General features: G+C 35.1%; 1 protein-coding gene across 10 annotated transcripts; it reads left to right on the forward strand.

Annotated features, from left to right (window-relative positions):
• Nucleotides 1-599: 599 nt before the first annotated feature.
• LOC127832095 (actin-related protein 2/3 complex subunit 4) lies at nt 600-19,946 on the forward strand. 10 transcript variants are annotated; one of them, XM_052357322.1, is made up of 6 exons: nt 600-706; nt 8,898-9,016; nt 11,102-11,213; nt 12,557-12,652; nt 13,971-14,153; nt 17,649-19,946. In XM_052357322.1, the coding sequence occupies exons 1-5, from the start codon at nt 704-706 to the stop codon at nt 14,145-14,147; spliced, it is 507 nt and encodes a 168-aa protein (XP_052213282.1). In that variant the 5' UTR covers nt 600-703; the 3' UTR covers nt 14,148-14,153; nt 17,649-19,946. The 10 variants fall into 10 exon arrangements, with proteins under 10 accessions (XP_052213282.1, XP_052213290.1, XP_052213285.1 ...); XM_052357330.1 differs by lacking the exons at nt 600-706; nt 8,898-9,016 and adding an exon at nt 9,036-9,057; XM_052357325.1 differs by lacking the exons at nt 600-706; nt 8,898-9,016 and adding an exon at nt 9,072-9,098.
• The last annotated feature ends 269 nt before the right edge of the window (nt 19,947-20,215 follow it).

A 20,215-nucleotide genomic window follows, 5' to 3' on the forward strand; every position in this document is an offset into this window, starting at 1 on the left:
GTAGTTGAACACATTCAGAGACGTAGCTGCTATGGGGCACAGCAGGCTCGGGCCTACATTTTTTTTGAAACATGACAAAAAAGCTTCAACTTCGAAAAACGCATTAGAATGTTGATCCTGACGGGGGGGGGGGGGGTTTAGGTGTTAGAAACCTGCATTTCATAATCCTCAGGCAATGGATTCTGGTCGTGTTCAAAGGACATATCTTCCAATTATCAACTCTACTTCATACTATGTGCATAGATTCTAGCTCGCTTCTTTTCACGTGACTTGCTGTTACAAGTTTACATAGATCTACATGTAGATCTACTTGTCTCCCTTTCAACACGACAGTAATCAATTATCGTTGTATCATATCCGGGCCTACAGCTCAAAACATGCTAGCTACGCCCCTGACGTTGTCTTTTGCTTTTCTCTGTATACAGGTTCCCGTCTACTATCAACGATTTACCATATGGCGATGTTTATTAATAGTTCGCTTACGACCGTTTAGACTTGTTTCGAAATATGTAATTTTACATATGTTAATATACCCCCCCCCAATAAAAATTAAATAAACAGGCTTTATACTTTTGAAATGATTGTTGTTATCTTTTTAGGGAATCGTATATCGGGATAATTCAACATGTAGCGCTGGGATCCAATAATACAACCAAAGGTGTCGTCTTTAAGTAATAACTTCCGGTCGAAATACATATTCGCCATGGTGGGTGTAAAATGTTTTGTTTTAAAGATCTTTGCATGTTTTTGTCGTGTAAAATGTAAACATTTTGAAGGTTTTGAATGGTTATTTAAAAGTGTCTCTAAAAACAAAAATGCCTTTCAAGCGGATTGAAATAAGAGACAAAAATATCTTGCCGAAAATGCGGAAGTGATTGTCAATATTTTGTGAATTGTGTCAGTTTTTACCGTGTCAGAAATTAAATAGTTAATTATATTGTTCCTGCTATTTTCTTATTTATTGTCGGTTTGCATTATTATACCAATCATGTTTGCATTAAATGCAACGTGCGTTCAGGGTTCGACATTAACTTTTTTTACAGCCAGTTTTGTTCTGATGTAAATAATGGATACAATTACAATAGTTATTTTACACATTAAGAGAAAAAGGTTTTTGGTTAGTTATAGTTATATGAATCAGTGTAGATTTTGTATGTACGACCAGTCGGACAAGCTAGTTCACAGTTTTACTAGCCCGACCACCGATCTTACTAGACAATGTCTGTCGGACTACTCCTATAAATATGAGGTCGATTTACATCGACCTCATATCGTTTAACGTTATTTTGCAATAGCATCGTTCCGACATGAATTCATGTTGGAAGCTTTAACGGCATCAAATTCATATAACAGCACAGAATAATCATGCAATAAATTATTAAACATAAAATATAAACATTATTTTACTAATTGCATTAGAAAAATGTTTATACAAACTTACAAGTAATGATAGTCCAGACCTTAAAACACTACCACTGTTCAAATTCCATATTGTTGCCATATAGCACTGTGTAAATTGAAAGTTGCATAATGTTACCTCATTGGTCGGTTATAAATACACTGTTTCTCTATATATAGTATTCGATTTAGACGAAAATAATAATTTACGTGGAATGTCATATTAGTTTTCCATTAAAACTTTGATCTTGCTGTGTGTGTTTATGGACGTTATTAATTATGTTATACTTATTTTTGTATTTCATTAAGAATTAGAACGTGTAGCCCTTTTTGTTAACTGTTTTTAGCAAACGATTCGCGGCTTAATAAGACACGGAAAATAGTTAAAGCGACACTTTCATTTAAAGGTTTAATGTGAACAATATTAAATGAAACCTTTTTTGGTATTAATATATTATATTGACATGTTAAATTCGATACTTGAAAAGGTGTTTAGTCTTTAAAAAGATGTCGCTGATATTGTTAATTTCAATAACTGTTAATATGCTTAATGTTGTGTAAGAAATTGAATAGTTTCACTGAGTTTTATTCCCGCCTAAAATCCGATATCGTAAAACGCGCAACGGTTAAGAATAAGGTCTCAATAAGTTTAAGTATTCAGATCTGAATATCAGCAGCTGTGCCAGCTGGGAGCCCCGTTTTGGCTTTAACAACCGCAAGTGAAACAACATACTTTTTTAAGTCTTGCACTTAGACTCCATGATCACAAGTATAGGTCCCTGCTGTGGCGTATGACACCATAGTGTTATTTAGTATTGGTCGGCACAGTATCTGATCATAACGAGACAATTGGTTTGTGCTGAACACAGGGGCAATAAAACCACAGATCTATCAATAAACAAGATTATTGAGATATCTTTTATTGAACACCGCGATAAAAATGCTCAAACCACGGACTCTAGATTACACAGATAATAAACATGGCAACATTCTCAGAATCATCACTGCTATATGTGTAATCACCTAATAATTCGTCTAAAAATAATTTATATATTTGAGTTGAAGACGATGTACTGTTGTATAAGTCTGAATAAACTATCTGTCTGCCTGTCTAAATCAAAGCCGTCATCGTCCCAGTGAAAAAAAATCTGATTTTGAATAGTTGAACATGATGCCCTAATGTCAAAATACGAAATGACCCGCGTAACACCGACCGTGATTTTCAAGAATCTTTAATAAATTGATAATTTAAGGTAAATAACATTTCATATAATTATACATAATTCCCTCGTTGATAATTAACAGCAAACGATGAATGTTTTTGACACCCATTTTATTTCAAGTATGCATGCAAAGCCGAATAAAATCGAGAGGGTCCGCTATATACGCTGTTTCATCATAAATTTAACACCCTTTCTGTGTTATAAACAAGAGCTGAAATAGTTAATTTATTAAGATTTATTTATAATAAGCTTTATTGATATGTTTCGTGAACAAAATACTACAATATATCATAAAAAATATAATAATCATGGCAAAGGAAATTCAATGGCCGGTTTCTAAACAAAAGCATAATCGCCGAGACCGTAGCATCAGTTCAGTGCGTTAGGAACGCGCGCTACTTTCTTCCGCCTTCATTCCTTAATTACTTTCGTTTTTAAACAATTTTTTTTCTATCGTATACAGAATTCTATTCTCCTAAGCAAGATGTAATTTTTAAAACTGAACTCCAAATATAAACGCTACAAATTGGCTTTAAGTACGAACATGTCAACCGTAAATCTAGATTCTAAAACTCCAAAACGGTATGATATTTGAAAAAGTTAAAGTTATAACTCGCCGGGCTGTCGAAATCAGAAGAAAAACTTAATATATATTTATATATCTGTTTACTACGTAACGTAAGCTTTCTAATGATATATAATTTGTCAAAATCGGCCGAGAAATGAAACTATAATTCAACAAAAGACGTGAGTCAAAATGTATAACCTCGGCGCTTCGCTGTACGCTAATTGTACAAAATCGATAGCCACAATACGGTAAAACGCGCGGTGGTAAAACATAAAATGTTTATTTCTTGTGTTTATCTCGCTATAAATCCATTAATAACAACGTGAATATACTAAAACGTATATTTTTGAAAGAGGAATTAATAAGCAACAAGATAACGTATACACAAATAAAATCGGATGAATAGTTTTTGCATAAGATCGAATTTACTACAGTAAGGGTCAAATACTCGATTCATCTCCTAACAATATACACTCCGTGATACAACTGGTAGTTTTAACACACACATATAGGTTCCATTTAATTAAAGAGTACAGAAAGCTAAAAAGTGATGTGGTTTGTTGTACAACAACAATTGGTTATGTGTAACCTATTCAAAAAATAATTTCGTTCAAGATAATTCAATGTAATTTTATAAACGACAAACACACGAAGTGTGTTGTGTATGTTTATTTTTAAAAATGTACATAAGTGGTTTAAAAGCACAATTTTTACACATTTAAGAGGTAATCGCTCACATATATGTCTAATTAATGATAATTTTATGCATTAGCAAAGATTTAACGAGAAAAACTGAAGTTTTAGTTGAACTCAATTTGCTATAGGAAAACGACGGTAGCCGTTTAGACGTAAGCGGGGTAGCTTACGTCTTATTATTTGGACTACTGTCGGACGTGCCTTAGTGTCGAACCCTGGCATTGGTGCTGTCATTTTCATGTGTTGACTATTAACTTCCTTAGTTGCAATAATCCAAATGCCAGCCATTGAATCTCTGGATGTCCGGTAGCGGTTACTAGATTTACCGAAAGCGTGCGCTTTCGGTATCGGTACCGAAAGCACATTGTCAGTACCGAAAGCGCACTGTAAAATGTACGTTATGGAAACAATCAGTTAATCAGTTTAATTTTCAAAGCGTTTTCCTGTAATACATAATTTCAACTGAAGTTAATAATGAATACCATGACATGATGGAACAAGATTTATAAATCAAATAACAAGTTTGCATTTCAATAAATTTCAACAATATAGCAAAGGTATCTCAAAATATCAACAATAAACATTTTAATATGTGACTTGAAACATTTGTATTAACAGTATGTTACTAATTCTCCTTATATTGTATACGTAAAGCATATATCCAGTGTGCTTTCGGTAATGCTATTGCGCTTTCGGTTCCGATACCGAAAGCGCGCGCCCTCTGTAAATCTAGTAACCCGCTGGTAGTTAAAACTGGTAACAATATTGTTTCATGCAAACTCTGCCGCCCAGATTCCAGGCAGCACTTAAATTGGTAAAATGAGCAACATTATTTTTTTTCTAGCATCCCATGCCATTGGGAATTTTTCGCGTCGTGAAATCACCAAATTGGGGAAAAAACGAGTCGCGAAATCTTCCGATTGGGAAAAATCAAGTCATGAATTGTACCAATTGAAAAATGGTATTTTAATGACTTTGTTTAACTTTTGTCTGCTTTCAATGACACAGGAAAGCAACATAAACTTTTATTCACAGTCTTGCACAAACAATAACATGCTATCGGAACACAGATGGCGTTGTAATTAGTTGCACTATTTAACCCTTTTAAATTGCTGAATACAAGATGTGCATTATGAATCCTGCTCATTCAATTCTCTTTATTGTAAATTAAATCAACAATCAAGTATAAAGAAAACAACACAATAAACAACCCTCTTACGGCATTAAAGTGTACATGAAAGTGCTTACAGTGATTTTTTTCCGTTAAAATCAGGGCCAGTATCCGGCCCCATATCCAATGGAAAAAAGTATATATTTTTCCAAAATGGGACTCAAGAAATTCCCAATTGAGGATAAAAAAAATAAATATTTTTTTTCCCCGGAAATTGGGACGGGTCCGGTTCATTTTGGGAAAGGGTCCGTAGGTCATTGGGAACGGGTCCATTTACCGGACCTGTCCAAAGAAGGAAAAAAAACCCACTGTGCATAGCCATACACATCCCAATAACATTCTCTTTGCACGTGTTTACCTCATATCAAGAGCTCCATACATATCGCAATAACGTTCTCCATGTGCGTGTTTACCCCCATGTCGAGACACCACACTGGAAAGGGAGAGTGATATATTGCAATAGGCATTAGGCCAACTAAGCTTACAAATTTGATTCGCTGAACTATTAATTGTTTTTATATAAAACAAACGTTTAATCAGAATGGGGGTATTTCCACTTAACGTATGTTACTTATGCCCATGTGCACCCACTACTCTTATGCTAGAATCTACGATGATTTCATGCAATATTTTCTAAAAATCGAGAGAAAGTGAAAGTAGTGCAGTCGTAAGCTTTGCTCGTAAATTTTCGGATATCGTCACGGGAAATTCACATCTCCTTAAATCTATGTTACCAGACCACATCTAGTATTAAAATTTTGGCTATTGCTACATTTGTATAAGTAACATGGATTGTGTGTATGTTAACTATTATATAACGAAATATGTTACATAATATTTGTTGTTTTTATACGCACGTATAAAATACGGGACGTATTATGTGAAACCCCTTGGCGGGCGGGCGGGCGGCGGGCGGGCGGCGGGCGGAAGGCATCACTTTGTCCGGACTCTAATTCAAATTGTATTCATCCGATCTTCACCAAACTTGGTCAGCAGTTGCATCTAGTTGATATCTAGGCCAAGTTCGAATATGGGTCATGCCGGGTCAAAAACTAGGTCATAGGGTCAATAAGTGCATTTTCAAAGGGGCCACTTTGTCCGGACTCTATTTCAAATTGTATTCATCCGATCTTCACCAAACTTGGTCAGCAGTTGCATCTAGTTGATATATAGGCCAAGTTCGAATATGGGTCATGCCGGGTCAAAAACTAGGTCATAGGGTCAATTAGTGCATTTTCAACGGCGCCACTTTGTCCGGACTCTAATTCAAATTGTATTCATCCGATCTTCACCAAACTTGGTCAGTAGTTGCATCTAGTTGATATCTAGGTCAAGTCCGAATATGGGTCATGCTGGGTCAAAAATTAGGTCAAAGGGTCAATTAGTGCATTTTACTTTGTCCGGACTCTAATTCAAATTGTATAAATCTTATCTTCACCAAACTTGGTCAGTAGTTGCATCTAGTTGATATCTAGGCCAAGTTCGAATATGGGTCATGCCAGGTAAAAAACTAGGTCATAGGGTCAATTAGTCCATTTTCAACAGCGCCACTTTGTCCGGACTCTTATTCAAATTGTATTCATCCGATCTTTACCAAACTTGGTCAGTAGTTGCATCTAGTTGATATCTAGGTCAAGTTCGAATATGGGTCATGTCGGGTCAAGAACTAGGTCATAGGGTCAATTAGTGCATTTTCAACGGCGCCACTTTGTCCGGACTCTAATTCAAATTGTATTCATCCGAAACTTTTAAACAACTTTTTATCCTGCGTCAAAGTGGTATGGGGGTCTAAACAATTATGATTTAAATATTGTGTTTTAGAGAACAAATGAGACTAAGTGTACACTTATTGATATCAATGCATATATATGAATATATCAGTTATATAAGTTGTTGTTGTTTTTTTTGCTTATTTCCAAAACAAATACATCAATCATCAGTGTATCATCTCCAATGGCACACGAATCGGGCGTATATTGCTCCGTCATGCGGCGCTCTTGTTGAGTGTTTATGGGGATTTAACTGAACATTCATCACTCAAATGATATTATGTGTTCTTATCATGCATACATGTACTTCTATATGTCAGTGAACCAAAACCTCTACTCACCTCTGATACACAATAAGAATGATGACACTGTAGTTTAACTTAACATCCACCATCCTTAAATACTTCCCTTTGTTCATTATATTTATAGCTACCTTAACAGGGCTAGCGCTGGCCCAAAATTTCTTTGAGCCAACCAGATTTCGTTTTTCGGCGCGTGAAAAGTGGTTTTAAAATAATAATATATACTATCAACTTGTTCATATTTCTTTATATGACAACAAGGGCATATCACATATAATATAACATGCAGTTTTCAATATAGAAGTAATTATTATGGTACTTTACAAAGTACAAACATAAGTTAATTTGTACATGTACACTTAACAGTGGAGTAAGTTGTCCCAAATTTGAAATCCTTAAAATTAGGCCGGAGGTCTTAGAACCAGGAACCCAACAGGAATAAAGGGCAAAGCCCCCCACCCCACCCAGAGACTTACAAATTGTTCTTTGTTATAGTCTTTCCAATTGCAATTTCAAGTGAATACAATTCGAAATAATATAAACCATATCGTCTGTATTACCGCATGTGTATTCTGCATTCTATTTCTTCTATAAAGAACTCCGAAAATAAATTAAAATCCGCGAAAAATAATTTATCCGAAAACGACAGTCCGAAAAATTGTACGCGTTCTGCACTTGAAATAAAAATTGCATATCGTTTGATTGCAGAAAATGAAAATTGGTAGCCTAGCAAATACGTAATAAATATACCATTTGGTTGACATTTTTCTTTACAATAGCATAGCTTGTGGGTAAAACAACTTAATTATCACCTTTTATTTCAAACGATAACGTTGATAATCGTCAGAAAAGTGTAACATCAACATAGAACTAATTATTTAATGATCATCCTTTAATTCAGATCGATATTCGGTAGACAGGTCTAAAGTGATCAGCTGAGAAATTATTTATTGTTGCTCTTGTCATTTGTTTATCTTAAAATACGATGTTTGCCATGGGCCGATAAATTGTTGGCAGACGACAATGTCAACTGTGTATTTCAAGTGTCTAGGCATGATTGACCAAATATTATTTGTGAGCGAACTCAGTGTTGATTGGCCAGCTACCACGTGCGCCTCAATAACAATAAGGTCAAGCGATGTCGTATGTTCTGGTGCAGAACGGTTTTCGTTTATTGTTCAATTTGCGAACACTTTTAATGAAACAAAAAGAAAACTATAGAAAACCAGTCTGGATTTAAATGGCGGATAATTTCAATGAAGATTTGCGAGATTTTAGCATTTTCGCAAATCAGAATTTCTTGAGCCAATTTCTCAATATTTTCGCAAATGGCTCAAATGGCGAATGACAGCGCGAGCCCTGCCTTAAATACCGGCCATTGTCTAAGGTTTTGTCTGTCACATAGTCACACAGTAGCATATTGCAATTTCAGGCTTGTTCAATTATTTTAACTGTTATATAAAGTTAATTCTGATAAAACATAAAGTAATTAACCTTGAACTTTGCACTTATTCATTCCCACAAGTCAAGTAATGACTTAAAATGGTTAAGATGGTCAACAGCAAGTGATTAAAAGTGCAACTCTGTTTAATAATATTATCATGATTGAAAAGAGAAATAATTTAAATTGCAAGTGGTTAAATATTGATTTTATAATTTTTATTTAGCCTTGAAGTACCGCGGATCAACAGAAAATGCATTTAATTAAGTATTAATATATATTTAGTGATGTATGTGTTTTACTGATATAAAATATGTGTGTTTCCATAGGCTGCAACACTGAAGCCCTATTTGACAGCCATCCGTCGGACGCTGGAAGCAGCAATGTGCTTGGAGAATTTCAACTCACAAAACATAGAACGGCATAACAAACCTGAAGTAGAAGTAAAGTAAGTGTAGAATGGAATAACAAACCTGAAGTAGAAGTAAAGTAAGTGTAGAATGGCATAACAAACCTGAAGTAGAAGTAAAGTAAGTGTAGAATGGCATAACAAACCTGAAGTAGAAGTAAAGTAAGTGTTATAGAACGGCATAACAAACCTGAAGTAGAAGTAAAGTAAGTATATAGAATGGCATAACAAACCTGAAGTAGAAGTTAAGTAAGTATATAGAACGGCATAACAAACCTGAAGTAGAAGTTAAGTAAGTGTAGAATGGCTTAACAAACCTGAAGTAGAAGTAACGTAAGTGTAGAATGGCATAACAAACCTGAAGTTGAAGTAAAGTAAGTGTAGAATGGCATAACAAACCTGAAGAAGAAGTAAAGTAAGTGTTATAGAACGGCATAACAAACCTGAAGTAGAAGTAAAGTAAGTGTATAGAACGGCATAACAAACTTGAAGTAGAAGTAAAGTAAATGTTTGTATAGAACGGCATAACAAACCTGAAGTAGAAGTAAAGTAAGTGTTTGGATAGAACGGCATAACAAACCTGAATTACAAGTAGTAAAGTAAGTGTTTGGATAGAACGGCATAACAAACCTGAAGTAGAAGTAAAGTAAGTGTTTGGATAGAACGGCATAACAAACCTGAAGTAGAAGTAAAGTAAGTGTTTAGGAGATGCCACCCACAGCCATTTGATTGGTAAATTCATAGGTTATTTTTTTAACCCTTTCCCCATCAGAAGCAAAGTGAAAATGGCTTTTGCAACCAGCATAAAACCAGAACAGATTGCGAGTAACTCGCAGTCTGTTCAGGTTTTATGCTGTTTGCTGCCTATCAGTATCTTAAGGTTGGAAATGAAGCCTTGAACACTTGATTTTAGTAAAGAAGATAACAAATTTAATTACATTTTCTAATGGACTATAAACACATCAAAATGCATTTATAAGGGGTAAAAGGTTAATAAAAGGGTGCATTTTTAAGTAACAAATAGGCCATTAAATATACAGGCCTTTTCCGCTCCATTTTGGGAAAACGCCACACTGGAATTTTGGGAATTTCGCGTCGTGAAAACCTCCATTTTGGGAAATGAAAATATCGCAAAACTGGCTCAATTGGGGAAAATAATCGCATGTAAATAGTGTTTCTTATATTTCAAAGAAGCCGTTAACTGGTAAATAACGACTATTTTGATAACATTTTATTACAATTTTACAAAATATTATGAACATGTGTGATAAGTGCAGGTTTTTTAAAATCTGATTTTGGGGAAAAAGCCTGGACTTTTTTGAGGGGAAAGAAACCACACGAAACGCCGGATTTTGCGGAAAATAAAGAAAGTCTTAAATAATCAATTTAACATATTTTACTGTTTATAAAACAAATTCAAGGCAAAAGATAATTTAATTATGCAATATTTTTCTATTTTCTACACTTGATCAGTTTAATTTATATATATTAAAGGTTTAAAAAAAAAAAAAAATTTTTTTTTTTTAGAAATTGGGATTTTTTAAAAAGAAATTGGGAAAAAACAACCAGACTTGCATTGGGAATGGGGCCGATATTCGGACCCGTGGCATAGGGCGGAAAACGCCTGATATATTTCCAGGGCAAACAGATCTGATATTCTAATTTTGACAATTGGTTAAATTAATTTTTTTTTATAACAGGAGCTGACAATTTTTATGCCCCCGGTAGGGTGGCATATAGCAGTTGAACTGTCCATCAGTCTGTCTGTCTGACTGTCGGTCTGTGTGTCCGTCCGAAAACTTAAACATTGGTCATAACTTTTGCAATGTTGAAGATAGCAACTTGATATTGGGCATGCATGTGTATCTCATGGAGCTGCACATTTTGAGTGGTGAAACGTCAAGGTCATCCTTCAAGGTCAAAGGTAAAAAAATAATAAAAAATTTAAAGCAACGCATTAGGGGGCATTGTGTTTCTGACAAACACATCTCTTGTTTTAATTTAAAAGCAAGACTTTCAAGTAGACACTGTGTGGCCTTATAAAACCTATTCAAAAATATTTAAATTTCAAGTTATTGTTACAATTGTGTTTCCCTCCTAATTGTCCTGTATATTTGCTTTCAGGTCCAGTAAAGAGTTGCTACTTACACCAATAGTCATCAGTCGAAACAAACAAGAGCGTGTTTTAATAGAAGGCTCAATAAATTCCTTAAGAATAAGCATTGGCGTTAAACAGGTAATTAAGATTATTGTATTTAGCAAAGTAAGTAAAGTCTTAAATACTAATTAATTATTAAGTCATTTAGTTAGCCTTACAGTAAAATCTTCCATGAAATTAATGTGAATTGTTTGTAAAAAAAGCATGTTATATTAAAACCGAACCAACCCCCTTGAATAGAAAAACAAACCCAAATCAAATACAAAAGTATCATCTCATATGTGATAACCCAATATTTTTTATGCTCCCCCAAAATTTATTTTGGGGGGGAGCATATAGTCGCCGCTTCGTCTGTCCGTCCGTGTGTCCGTCTGTGCACAATTTTTGTCCGGTCTATTTCTCAGCAACTAATGACTGGAATTCAATGAAACTTTATGGGAAGCTTCACTACCAAGAGGAGATGTGCATATTATAAGCCGGTTCTCATCGGATGATTTTTCACAAAGTTATGGCCCTTTTAAATTTTCCATTGTGCATATAGTGCAATTCTTGTCCGAGCTATTTCTCAGCAACTTATTACGGGAATTCGATGGAACTTTATGGGAAGCTTCACTACCAACAGGAGATGTGCATATTATCAGCCGGTTATGGTCGGATGATTTTTTACAGAGTTATGGCCCTTTGAAATTTTCTATAAACTGTACATATAGTGCAATTCTTGTCTGGGCTATTTCTCCCCAACTACTGACTAGAATTCAATGAAGCTTTATGGGAAGCTGAACTACCTTGAGGACATGCGCATGTTATTTGTGGGTTCTGGTTAGATGATTTATTTAGAGAGTTATGGCCTTTTGAAATTTTTAAGTTGCTAAACCATCCATCGTATTATTTTTTCCAAAGTTATGCCCCTCAAGACGTTTCCTTTTATCTGAATATATAGTGCAATATTGTGACAAAAAAAAACTTTGGGGAGCATCACCCGTCTCAGACGGTTTCTTGTTTGCTATTGTTGATCTGTAATCTACTAAAATTTAGATTGTCCAATGACGTCCATGTACGTTCTGTCAGTCCTTTTCTGCATTTTTTTTCCCGATTGGGAAAAGTAACTGTACCAGCCCAATTGGGAAAATTGTGCTCGAAAAAAAAAAAATTGGGAAAATTCGCATCGTGAAGTCTTCATATTGGGAAATTGGTGTATTTGCTTTTTTGCTTTTTTTAGTGTCCTTCAATTGCAATTTTTTGACATCAATTGGGAAATTTGTAGTTTTTTCCTCATTGGGAAAGTGCTGTTTTCCTGTACTTTATAAATAAGGAAACAAATCGCTGCTTTTTGTATACAGAATATATGATTGTTCTTGGAGAATCCTGTGACCTACCACCTATTTTATGGACCAATTTATATATCCTGTGTAATCTTTCAGAGTGATGAGATCGAGAAGATTTTGTGTCACAAGTTCATGCGTTTCATGATGATGCGAGCAGAGAACTTTGTTGTGTTAAGAAGGAAACCAGTCGAAGTAAGTATACAATTTGATGTTATTATGGATGAAGTGAAACCCCTCACAATTTAGTAGAGGGATTAACTGGATTCACAATGGACATCTATTTGTTAAAACAAAACTGTCAGCCCAGACCATGTGGGACACTTTTCATAATGTCCATTATCCAAGTACATATAAGATGCATTGCAATATAAGAAAAGAAAATACCAGGGGTAATATTATAAAAAATTCCCAAGTATGCAATAACACATGTTCAGCCATGAAATATTAAAATCTTTTGTATGTTTGATTAAAACTGTAAGTTGCCATTTGATGATTTCAAACAATAGCCCTTAATATTTGTTGACATTTGCAATTCCACAATGGAAAGTTATTTGTAACATTTCAGTTATATTAACCCCATTTCAGTTATATTTACCCTTTCCCACTCAGATGCAAAGTGAAAATGGCTATATGCAAACAGTATAAAACCAGAACAGCCTGCGAGTAACTCATCAGCATCTTAGGGTTGGAAATAAAGCCTTTAAAACTTGAATCTAGTAAGAAAAGTCTGTCATTAAATGTAACTTTCTAAGGGACTACAAATGCGTCAAATTACGTATCTAAGTGGTAAAGGGTTAACATGCTTAATATTGTATTTGCTTGATTTAAAGAGGACATTGTAGCATCTGGCTGCATGAAAGCTGTGGCTGGTCTGGAGCTTCCCTGTCCACATATGGCATGAGCCCTATTTTCGCCGCAGTGGCTGGTCTGGAGCTCCCTGTCCACATATGACATGAGCCCTATTTTCGCCCGCAGTGGCTGGTCTGGAGCTCCCTGTCCACATATGGCATGAGCCCTATTTTCGCCGGCAGTGGCTGGTCTGGAGCTCCCTGTCCACATATGGCATGAGCCCTATTTTCGCCGGCAGTGGCTGGTCTGGAGCTCCCTGTCCACATATGGCATGAGCCCTATTTTCGCCAGCAGTGGCTGGTCTGGAGCTCCCTGTCCACATATGGCATGAGCCCTATTTTCGCCCGCAGTGGCTGGTCTGGAGCTTCCCTGTCCACATATGGCATGAGCCCTAGTATCGCCCGCAGTGGCTGGTCTGGAGCTTCCCTGTCCACATATGGCATGAGCCCTATTTTCATGAAAGCTGTGGCTGGTCTGGAGCTTCCCTGTCCACATATGGCATGAGCCCTATTTTCATGAAAGCTGTGGCTGGTCTGGAGCTTCCCTGTTCACATATGGCATGAGCCCTATTTTCTGTGGCTGGTCTGGAGCTTCCCTGTCCACATATGACATGAGCCCTAGTATCGCCCGCAGTGGCTCTCATGTTGTTGTTGTTTTTCAGGGTTTTGATATTAGCTTCCTCATTACCAATTTCCACACGGAGCAGATGTTCAAACACAAGCTGGTAGACTTCATCATTCAGTTCATGGAGGAGATAGACAAGGAGATCAATGAGATGAAACTGGCCGTCAATTCACGCGCTCGTTTAAGTGCTGAAGAATTCTTGAAGCGATTTTAGTTATTTGTGAGTATTTTGTAGAGGTGCTTTTGAAGCTTACCAACTATTCTTACATTAAACTTTTAAGTTATCTTTTAATAAACAATAAACAACTGTAAACTGAAACGTTTTTAAGCTTAACTTGTTTTACTATTTTTGTTCCCATGTGCACATTTGAATCTTTTTGGGATTACTTTTTTTACCAATTTGTTGAAGCCTATTTGTATGAAAAGCCTAAAGCTTATAGAGACATTCTCAAGTCCAGATCCATGGTAGATTCAGTACTTGGTGTTTTTAGCTCCACTGGCCAGAGGCCAGCCGGGCTTATTTCATGGTCCTGTGTCCGTCGTGCGTGTGTGCGTGCGTCCGTGCGTGCGTTAACTTTTTGTTTAAACATCTTCTTCTCCTAAAGTACTGGTCCAATTCTGATGAAATTTCTCAGGAATGTTCCTTGGGTGAACCTCTTTCAAATTTGTTCAAATTATGCCCCTGGGGTCAAATTTGACCCCGCCCCGGGGGTCACAAAATTGAAAATTTGCTTATATAAGGCCTATTTTGTGAAAACTTCAAATTGGGTATGTACAGACATCTAATAGTCCTCTACCAAATTTCTTCAAATTATGCCCCTGGGGTCAAATTTGACCCTGCCCCGGGGGTCACAAAATTGAACATATGCTTATATAAAGCCTATTTTGTGCAAACTTTAAAAATCTTCTTGTCCATAACTGTAGGGCCTAGGGCTACCAAATTCGGTATGTAGTGACATTTTATAGTTCTCTACTTAGTTTGTTCAAATTATGCCCCTGGGGTCAAATTTGACCCTGCCCCGGGGGTCACAAAAATGAACATATGCTTAATATATCCGCGGCCCGCGAAATCTCTCCGCATTTTACACTGGTAGATTCTGCCTTAGCATTTTTAAAACGAGCGATATAATTGGCTGTTGTTTCCCAATCTTCCAATTAAAATCGGTTTCATAAAATGTGTTTGGTATTTCGTATGCAAATGGCGCCGTTGTGAAGCGAAAATTAAGATTATTGAAATGACAAATATCAATCAAATTAACGACTGACATCATATAGTTTGATAGGAATAATTAAATGTGTTTGTCAACGAAAAAGACTACGTTTTAGGTACAAGAAACACATATTTTGTTTAGAAATGTGCACAGTGAATTTGTGTCACGGAAACCAGTGTTTCTGTTTGCAAATTGGGAGTTCAGTCTACTCGCGAAGTAAAGCAATTTAGAAGAGGATCTTTAGAACATGGAAATAGACAAACATGATTTGATTTATATGATAGTGGATCTGTGTATAATCAGATTCATATGCATATTCTGCTTTATTATGTTTGTCACGCTCTTCAGTAAATTGAAATAGCATTGAACTAAAGATGTGAAATGCAAGATATTGAAAGGTTAACAAATTATATATATTAATTTAACTCAGTTTAATACATCATAAACAGTTACACTTAAGTGTGTTTGTTTATATTAAGTCCATTTACCTTGTTTGTATATAACATTTTATAAAAAAATTGTATTGTTTTGTTTGTTTTCACCAAATGGTTAGTATTATTCTGTTATGTTAACATTCTCAAAATTCTTGATTTATTATAGGCCCTTTTTATAAAAAAATTTTTTTGAATGAGTCAAAAAATATTTGTTCAAGATAAACTTAACAACAAATTGTTACATTGAAATTAAGTGATTTTAATATTCAGTAGCAAAAAAGTAAGGAGAATCCAACTTAAAAAAGATGTATCTATTAAAAGTATATTCTACCAATGCCGTGAACAATCCCCATTGTTTATCACATGACTTCCGCTAAGACTATTACTAGCAACCTATCAGAGAATAGGTCAGATTCCTTATTTCAATATATGGCAATCCTAGTATTTTTCAAAAACAAACATGACAGGTAACCAATGTTAGATGGAAAAAGTAAAGGAAAGTTAGGTCAAGCTAATTGTTTGTCATGATATCTCTTTAAACCTCACGCCATATGCAAGTAGTGTTGCCATGATCGCAACATCTTGATGAATTATAATTCAATTTTTTGTCTCATAAACATTTACTTTGTTTAACAAACAACCTCTACAAAGTTATCATTCCTACTGCCTTTCGGCACCTCATGCACCTGAAAAACTCGTCACTTTATGTTTCCTCAGGCAAATATCTTCTTTGTACAATAAACAATTTCTTCACCACGTTAACAATCCTGCTACACTCACTAATGCCTCAAGAATGAAGTAAAGTTCAGGTGATCTACGTCATTAGGTATTTTGCATATGTCATGAACTATATAAATAACAGAAACTTTGAAACCTACAAACACTTTTTGGAATTTTGGAAAAAGATTCATGATTGAATGAAGGAACTTTCATTAATCTTGTAGAACATGCGTAGATTTGATCTTCAGCATCTAAAAATATGTGAAATAGAAAGAACGACAATATCATTTGGAGAGATAAATGTACCTACGTTAAAAGCAAAGGACCTGTGCGACAATTCCCGGACTTTTTAGTCTGTTTAATTTACACCGTAGTAACATTTTCCATATATAAAAAATGCTCACCCTTCCAACTTTAAGCGCCCAGTGGGACGAGGGATAGAAAGAGAAAGTCACATGCTTGAGTACATTTCAACCCATGCGCATTGCACGCTTTTTTCGCATAAAAGAACAGTGGAGCGATACAGGGCCACCATGGCCCTCTTGTTGACAAAGTCTAAGAGAATGCTCCCATAATTGTGATTCAACCCACAACTTCCTGATTTCTTGTGCATCACCATTATCCCTTACATCTCTGTGTCCTTGTGCTTACAACCTCATGCATTTTATATTTCTACAAATAGATAAATATAAAGTATTTGTTGAGCCACACTTTAAAGGTCTATTTTATAGAATGCCTGCCCCCTCCACAGTATTCACCTGTGTTTTGATCAACCATAAAATATCTTACATTTTTATTTTTAACAAAATGCAATCAACGAAACACCACCATTTCATCTGCATATCTTGCACCATGAAAATCCTTTAAAGGCATTTTATCAATAAAGTTATTTCAAAACCTGTTATTGTTTTTGTTTTAAAATCGTAATCATAGCTTTTGATATCAAGCATTGGAAGCATAAGTATTTATATTAGAGCAATTTGTTGTTATCATAGGTTATCATAGTAATGATCATAAGTAATGGTAGTATACACGTTTCCTTTGCACTTGTGTATTGATCATCTCTGATAAGGGTCTCTGCCCTGTGACCAAAGCAGGGTGCCAGTACACAGATATAATACACAGGAGTGGGGGTGGGGGCCTAATACACAGGAGTGGGGGTGGGGAGACATAATACACAGGAGTGGAGCTGGTAGGCCTAATACACAAAGGTGGGGGCGGGAGGTCAATTATAGACGGCTTTAACTCAGTTTAACTAGACCTCAATATAAGGAAAAAAAGTATAATGGCAATTTTCTCATACAAAACACTCTAACATTAGCCCCAGCTTTATGCCGCTTTTGTTTTCAGAGTCAACTTACTCAGGGGACCTTCTTTCATCTCAACATCGGAATGCAAGTCAACGCTTAGAATAGCTCTGTAATGTTGTGCGATGTCAACTTTTTGAATTTGAATGTTTTTGAATGAACAAAAAGTGGATACTGTCAGAATTCAAATATAAAAACATATTAAATACATTTTATTGTTAATGACGAATAGCTCTGTTTGTGTGCTGAATTGTTGCAGAATATTTATTTAAAGCTTTCATTTGATACATAATGGTAAACCTGTTATTGAAAGCTTTTTATGAAATTAAATTTGGGGGAAGATTGCAGAAATATTTTAAGAACAATTTTTTAGCGAGGCTGTTTTCGGAGAAAACCCGAACTATTGTCATAGCCAGCTCGTCCGCCGTCCGCCGTAGGCGTCGTGCTAAAACCTTAACATTGGCTCTAAAATCAAAGTGCTTCCACCTACAACTTTGAAACTTCATATGTAGATGCACCTTGATGAGTTTTACACGCCACACCCATTTTTGGGTCACTAGGTCTAAGGTCAAGGTCACTGTGACCTCTAATATCAAACTTTAACATAGGCTCTAAAATCAAAGTGCTTCCACCTACAACTTTGAAACTTCATATGTAGTTGCGCCTTGATGAGTTCTACATGCCACACCCATTTTTGGGTCACTAGGTCAAAGGTCAAGGTCACTGTGACCTCTAATATAAAACTTTAACAAAAACCTTAAGATTGCCTCTAAAATCAAAGTGCTTCCACCTACAACTTTGAAACTTAACATGTAGATGCACCTTGATGAGTTCTACACACCACACCCATTTTGGGTCACTAGGTCAAAGGTCAAGGTCACCGTGATCTCTAACAAAAAAACAAAAGAAATCTGACAAGCTTTCGCAGCCGAGCGTGGCACCCGTTATGCGGTGCTCTTGTTTAAAATAGTTCCCGTCTTCACTTAAGCAATATCTTTTTAACGTACTATTCCATGTCTATATTATAAGACATTTGTTTTGCTTAGTATTTAATACTTTTTAGTTATTATCAAACTGTGTACAAACTACTGCTAGCTTATCTGTTTCATTAAAAAAGGTGCTTATATCTCAATATGGCTTTAAGAATGCCAATTCAAAATAATTTGAACTTTGAACATTTTTTTAAAGATATGCATGCATTGCTTTATTTGCACAACCCCAAAATAGTTCTTTATGGTGTGATAACATGACAATTGTAGATTATCTCTGATATTAATAACATCTTTCATTGTATATGAAACATTTTGAATTGAAAAGTCCAAGCTTGTTATTGTAATGAATAATAGCATTTAAATCTGTTTTTAAGTTTTGTATGATGTTATGTATAAAAGGACGGTGTAATAGGCAAACATCAAATGTATGATGTAATGAATAATATTTAGTATATGTTAATGTAATGGAGTTATAATTGGCAGTTTTTATAACTGTGCATAAGTCGTTCCATTGTAAAAGTTAAGACTGGAAATTTATGGCACAACATTACACTATGAACAGTCTTCATAAATATACAATTCAAATAATAACATGAACAAAGTTGTAACAGATTAGGTTATTTTCTGCTGGCATTATTTTTCTTTACTGTAAGGGAAGTGCTCGAATAATCATAGTGCTTTTTTTGTCTCAGAAGTTGGTACTTGTACATGTATGTTGGTAGCAAACTATGGCTTGTACAAAGAGATTAAAATGTGGAACATTGGACATACAAATACATATTGGTACACTAGAAGTTATGTTAAGATACATATCTATCAGTTTGGTAGATAATCATTGAAAGTTAACAATTGATCAGAGAAATAAATATTTGTGTGAGTGGTACTGCCCAATTTATTTCATTTAAGCCTTTGAACATCAAAATGTTTAAAACTAGTAAACAATTCTAAAATGACTAATCTTATATGCCTTTAGTGAGCAGAAAAATAGAATAGGAGAATTTATAATATTTTACATAGAAAATTTTATGTTAATATTTTTGCATATTACATCAGAACTCCCTTAATATTTCCCTTAGGGGCATTTTGACTTCAGGAGCAGATGTCTGGATGAAAACAACTAAAGATACTTGCAAATGTATTTGTTGATTTGAATCTGCATCGTATGTTTCATCAGAATGTTAACATAAATTCAAACATTTGTAAAACTTTCTCTTTGCATTGCTGGTAACACTTTTTGTATAATTCTGTTTCTATATCAATTATGTTATTGTCTTTTTCTATTTTTTGGGAGACCGTGTATAAAATTATTTAAATTGCTATGCATATAATAAAATATATATTGTTTTGTATGAACAGTTTTGAAGTTCTATTTATTAGTTTTAGTGTAAACCTATCTATTTGCATAGAAAGCCAGAGGCTTTATTAGACACTTTTGAGTCTTTTATCTTGGGAAGAACCCATAATTGTGTGTCGTGGGAAGAACCACTAATTGTGTGTTGAAGAGAAGATCTTGAGATGACCAGATTGGGATCAAATCCTTGACCTCTGGACACATGTCATGTGGAAGCATAGGATATTTATTGTGGTTTAACCAAATTCAACATTCATATTAATCTTA

The sequence above is a fragment of the Dreissena polymorpha genome, chromosome 5 (genome assembly GCF_020536995.1).
Source record: "Dreissena polymorpha isolate Duluth1 chromosome 5, UMN_Dpol_1.0, whole genome shotgun sequence".
NCBI lineage: Eukaryota > Metazoa > Mollusca > Bivalvia > Myida > Dreissenidae > Dreissena > Dreissena polymorpha.

Excerpts from the sequence above, each read along its gene's own strand:
- LOC127832095 (XM_052357322.1), top strand. Across the intron at positions 11,214-12,556 it reads TAAGCATTGGCGTTAAACAG|AGTGATGAGATCGAGAAGAT; the intron begins GTAATTAAGATT and ends GTAATCTTTCAG. Across the intron at positions 12,653-13,970 it reads TAAGAAGGAAACCAGTCGAA|GGTTTTGATATTAGCTTCCT; the intron begins GTAAGTATACAA and ends GTTGTTTTTCAG.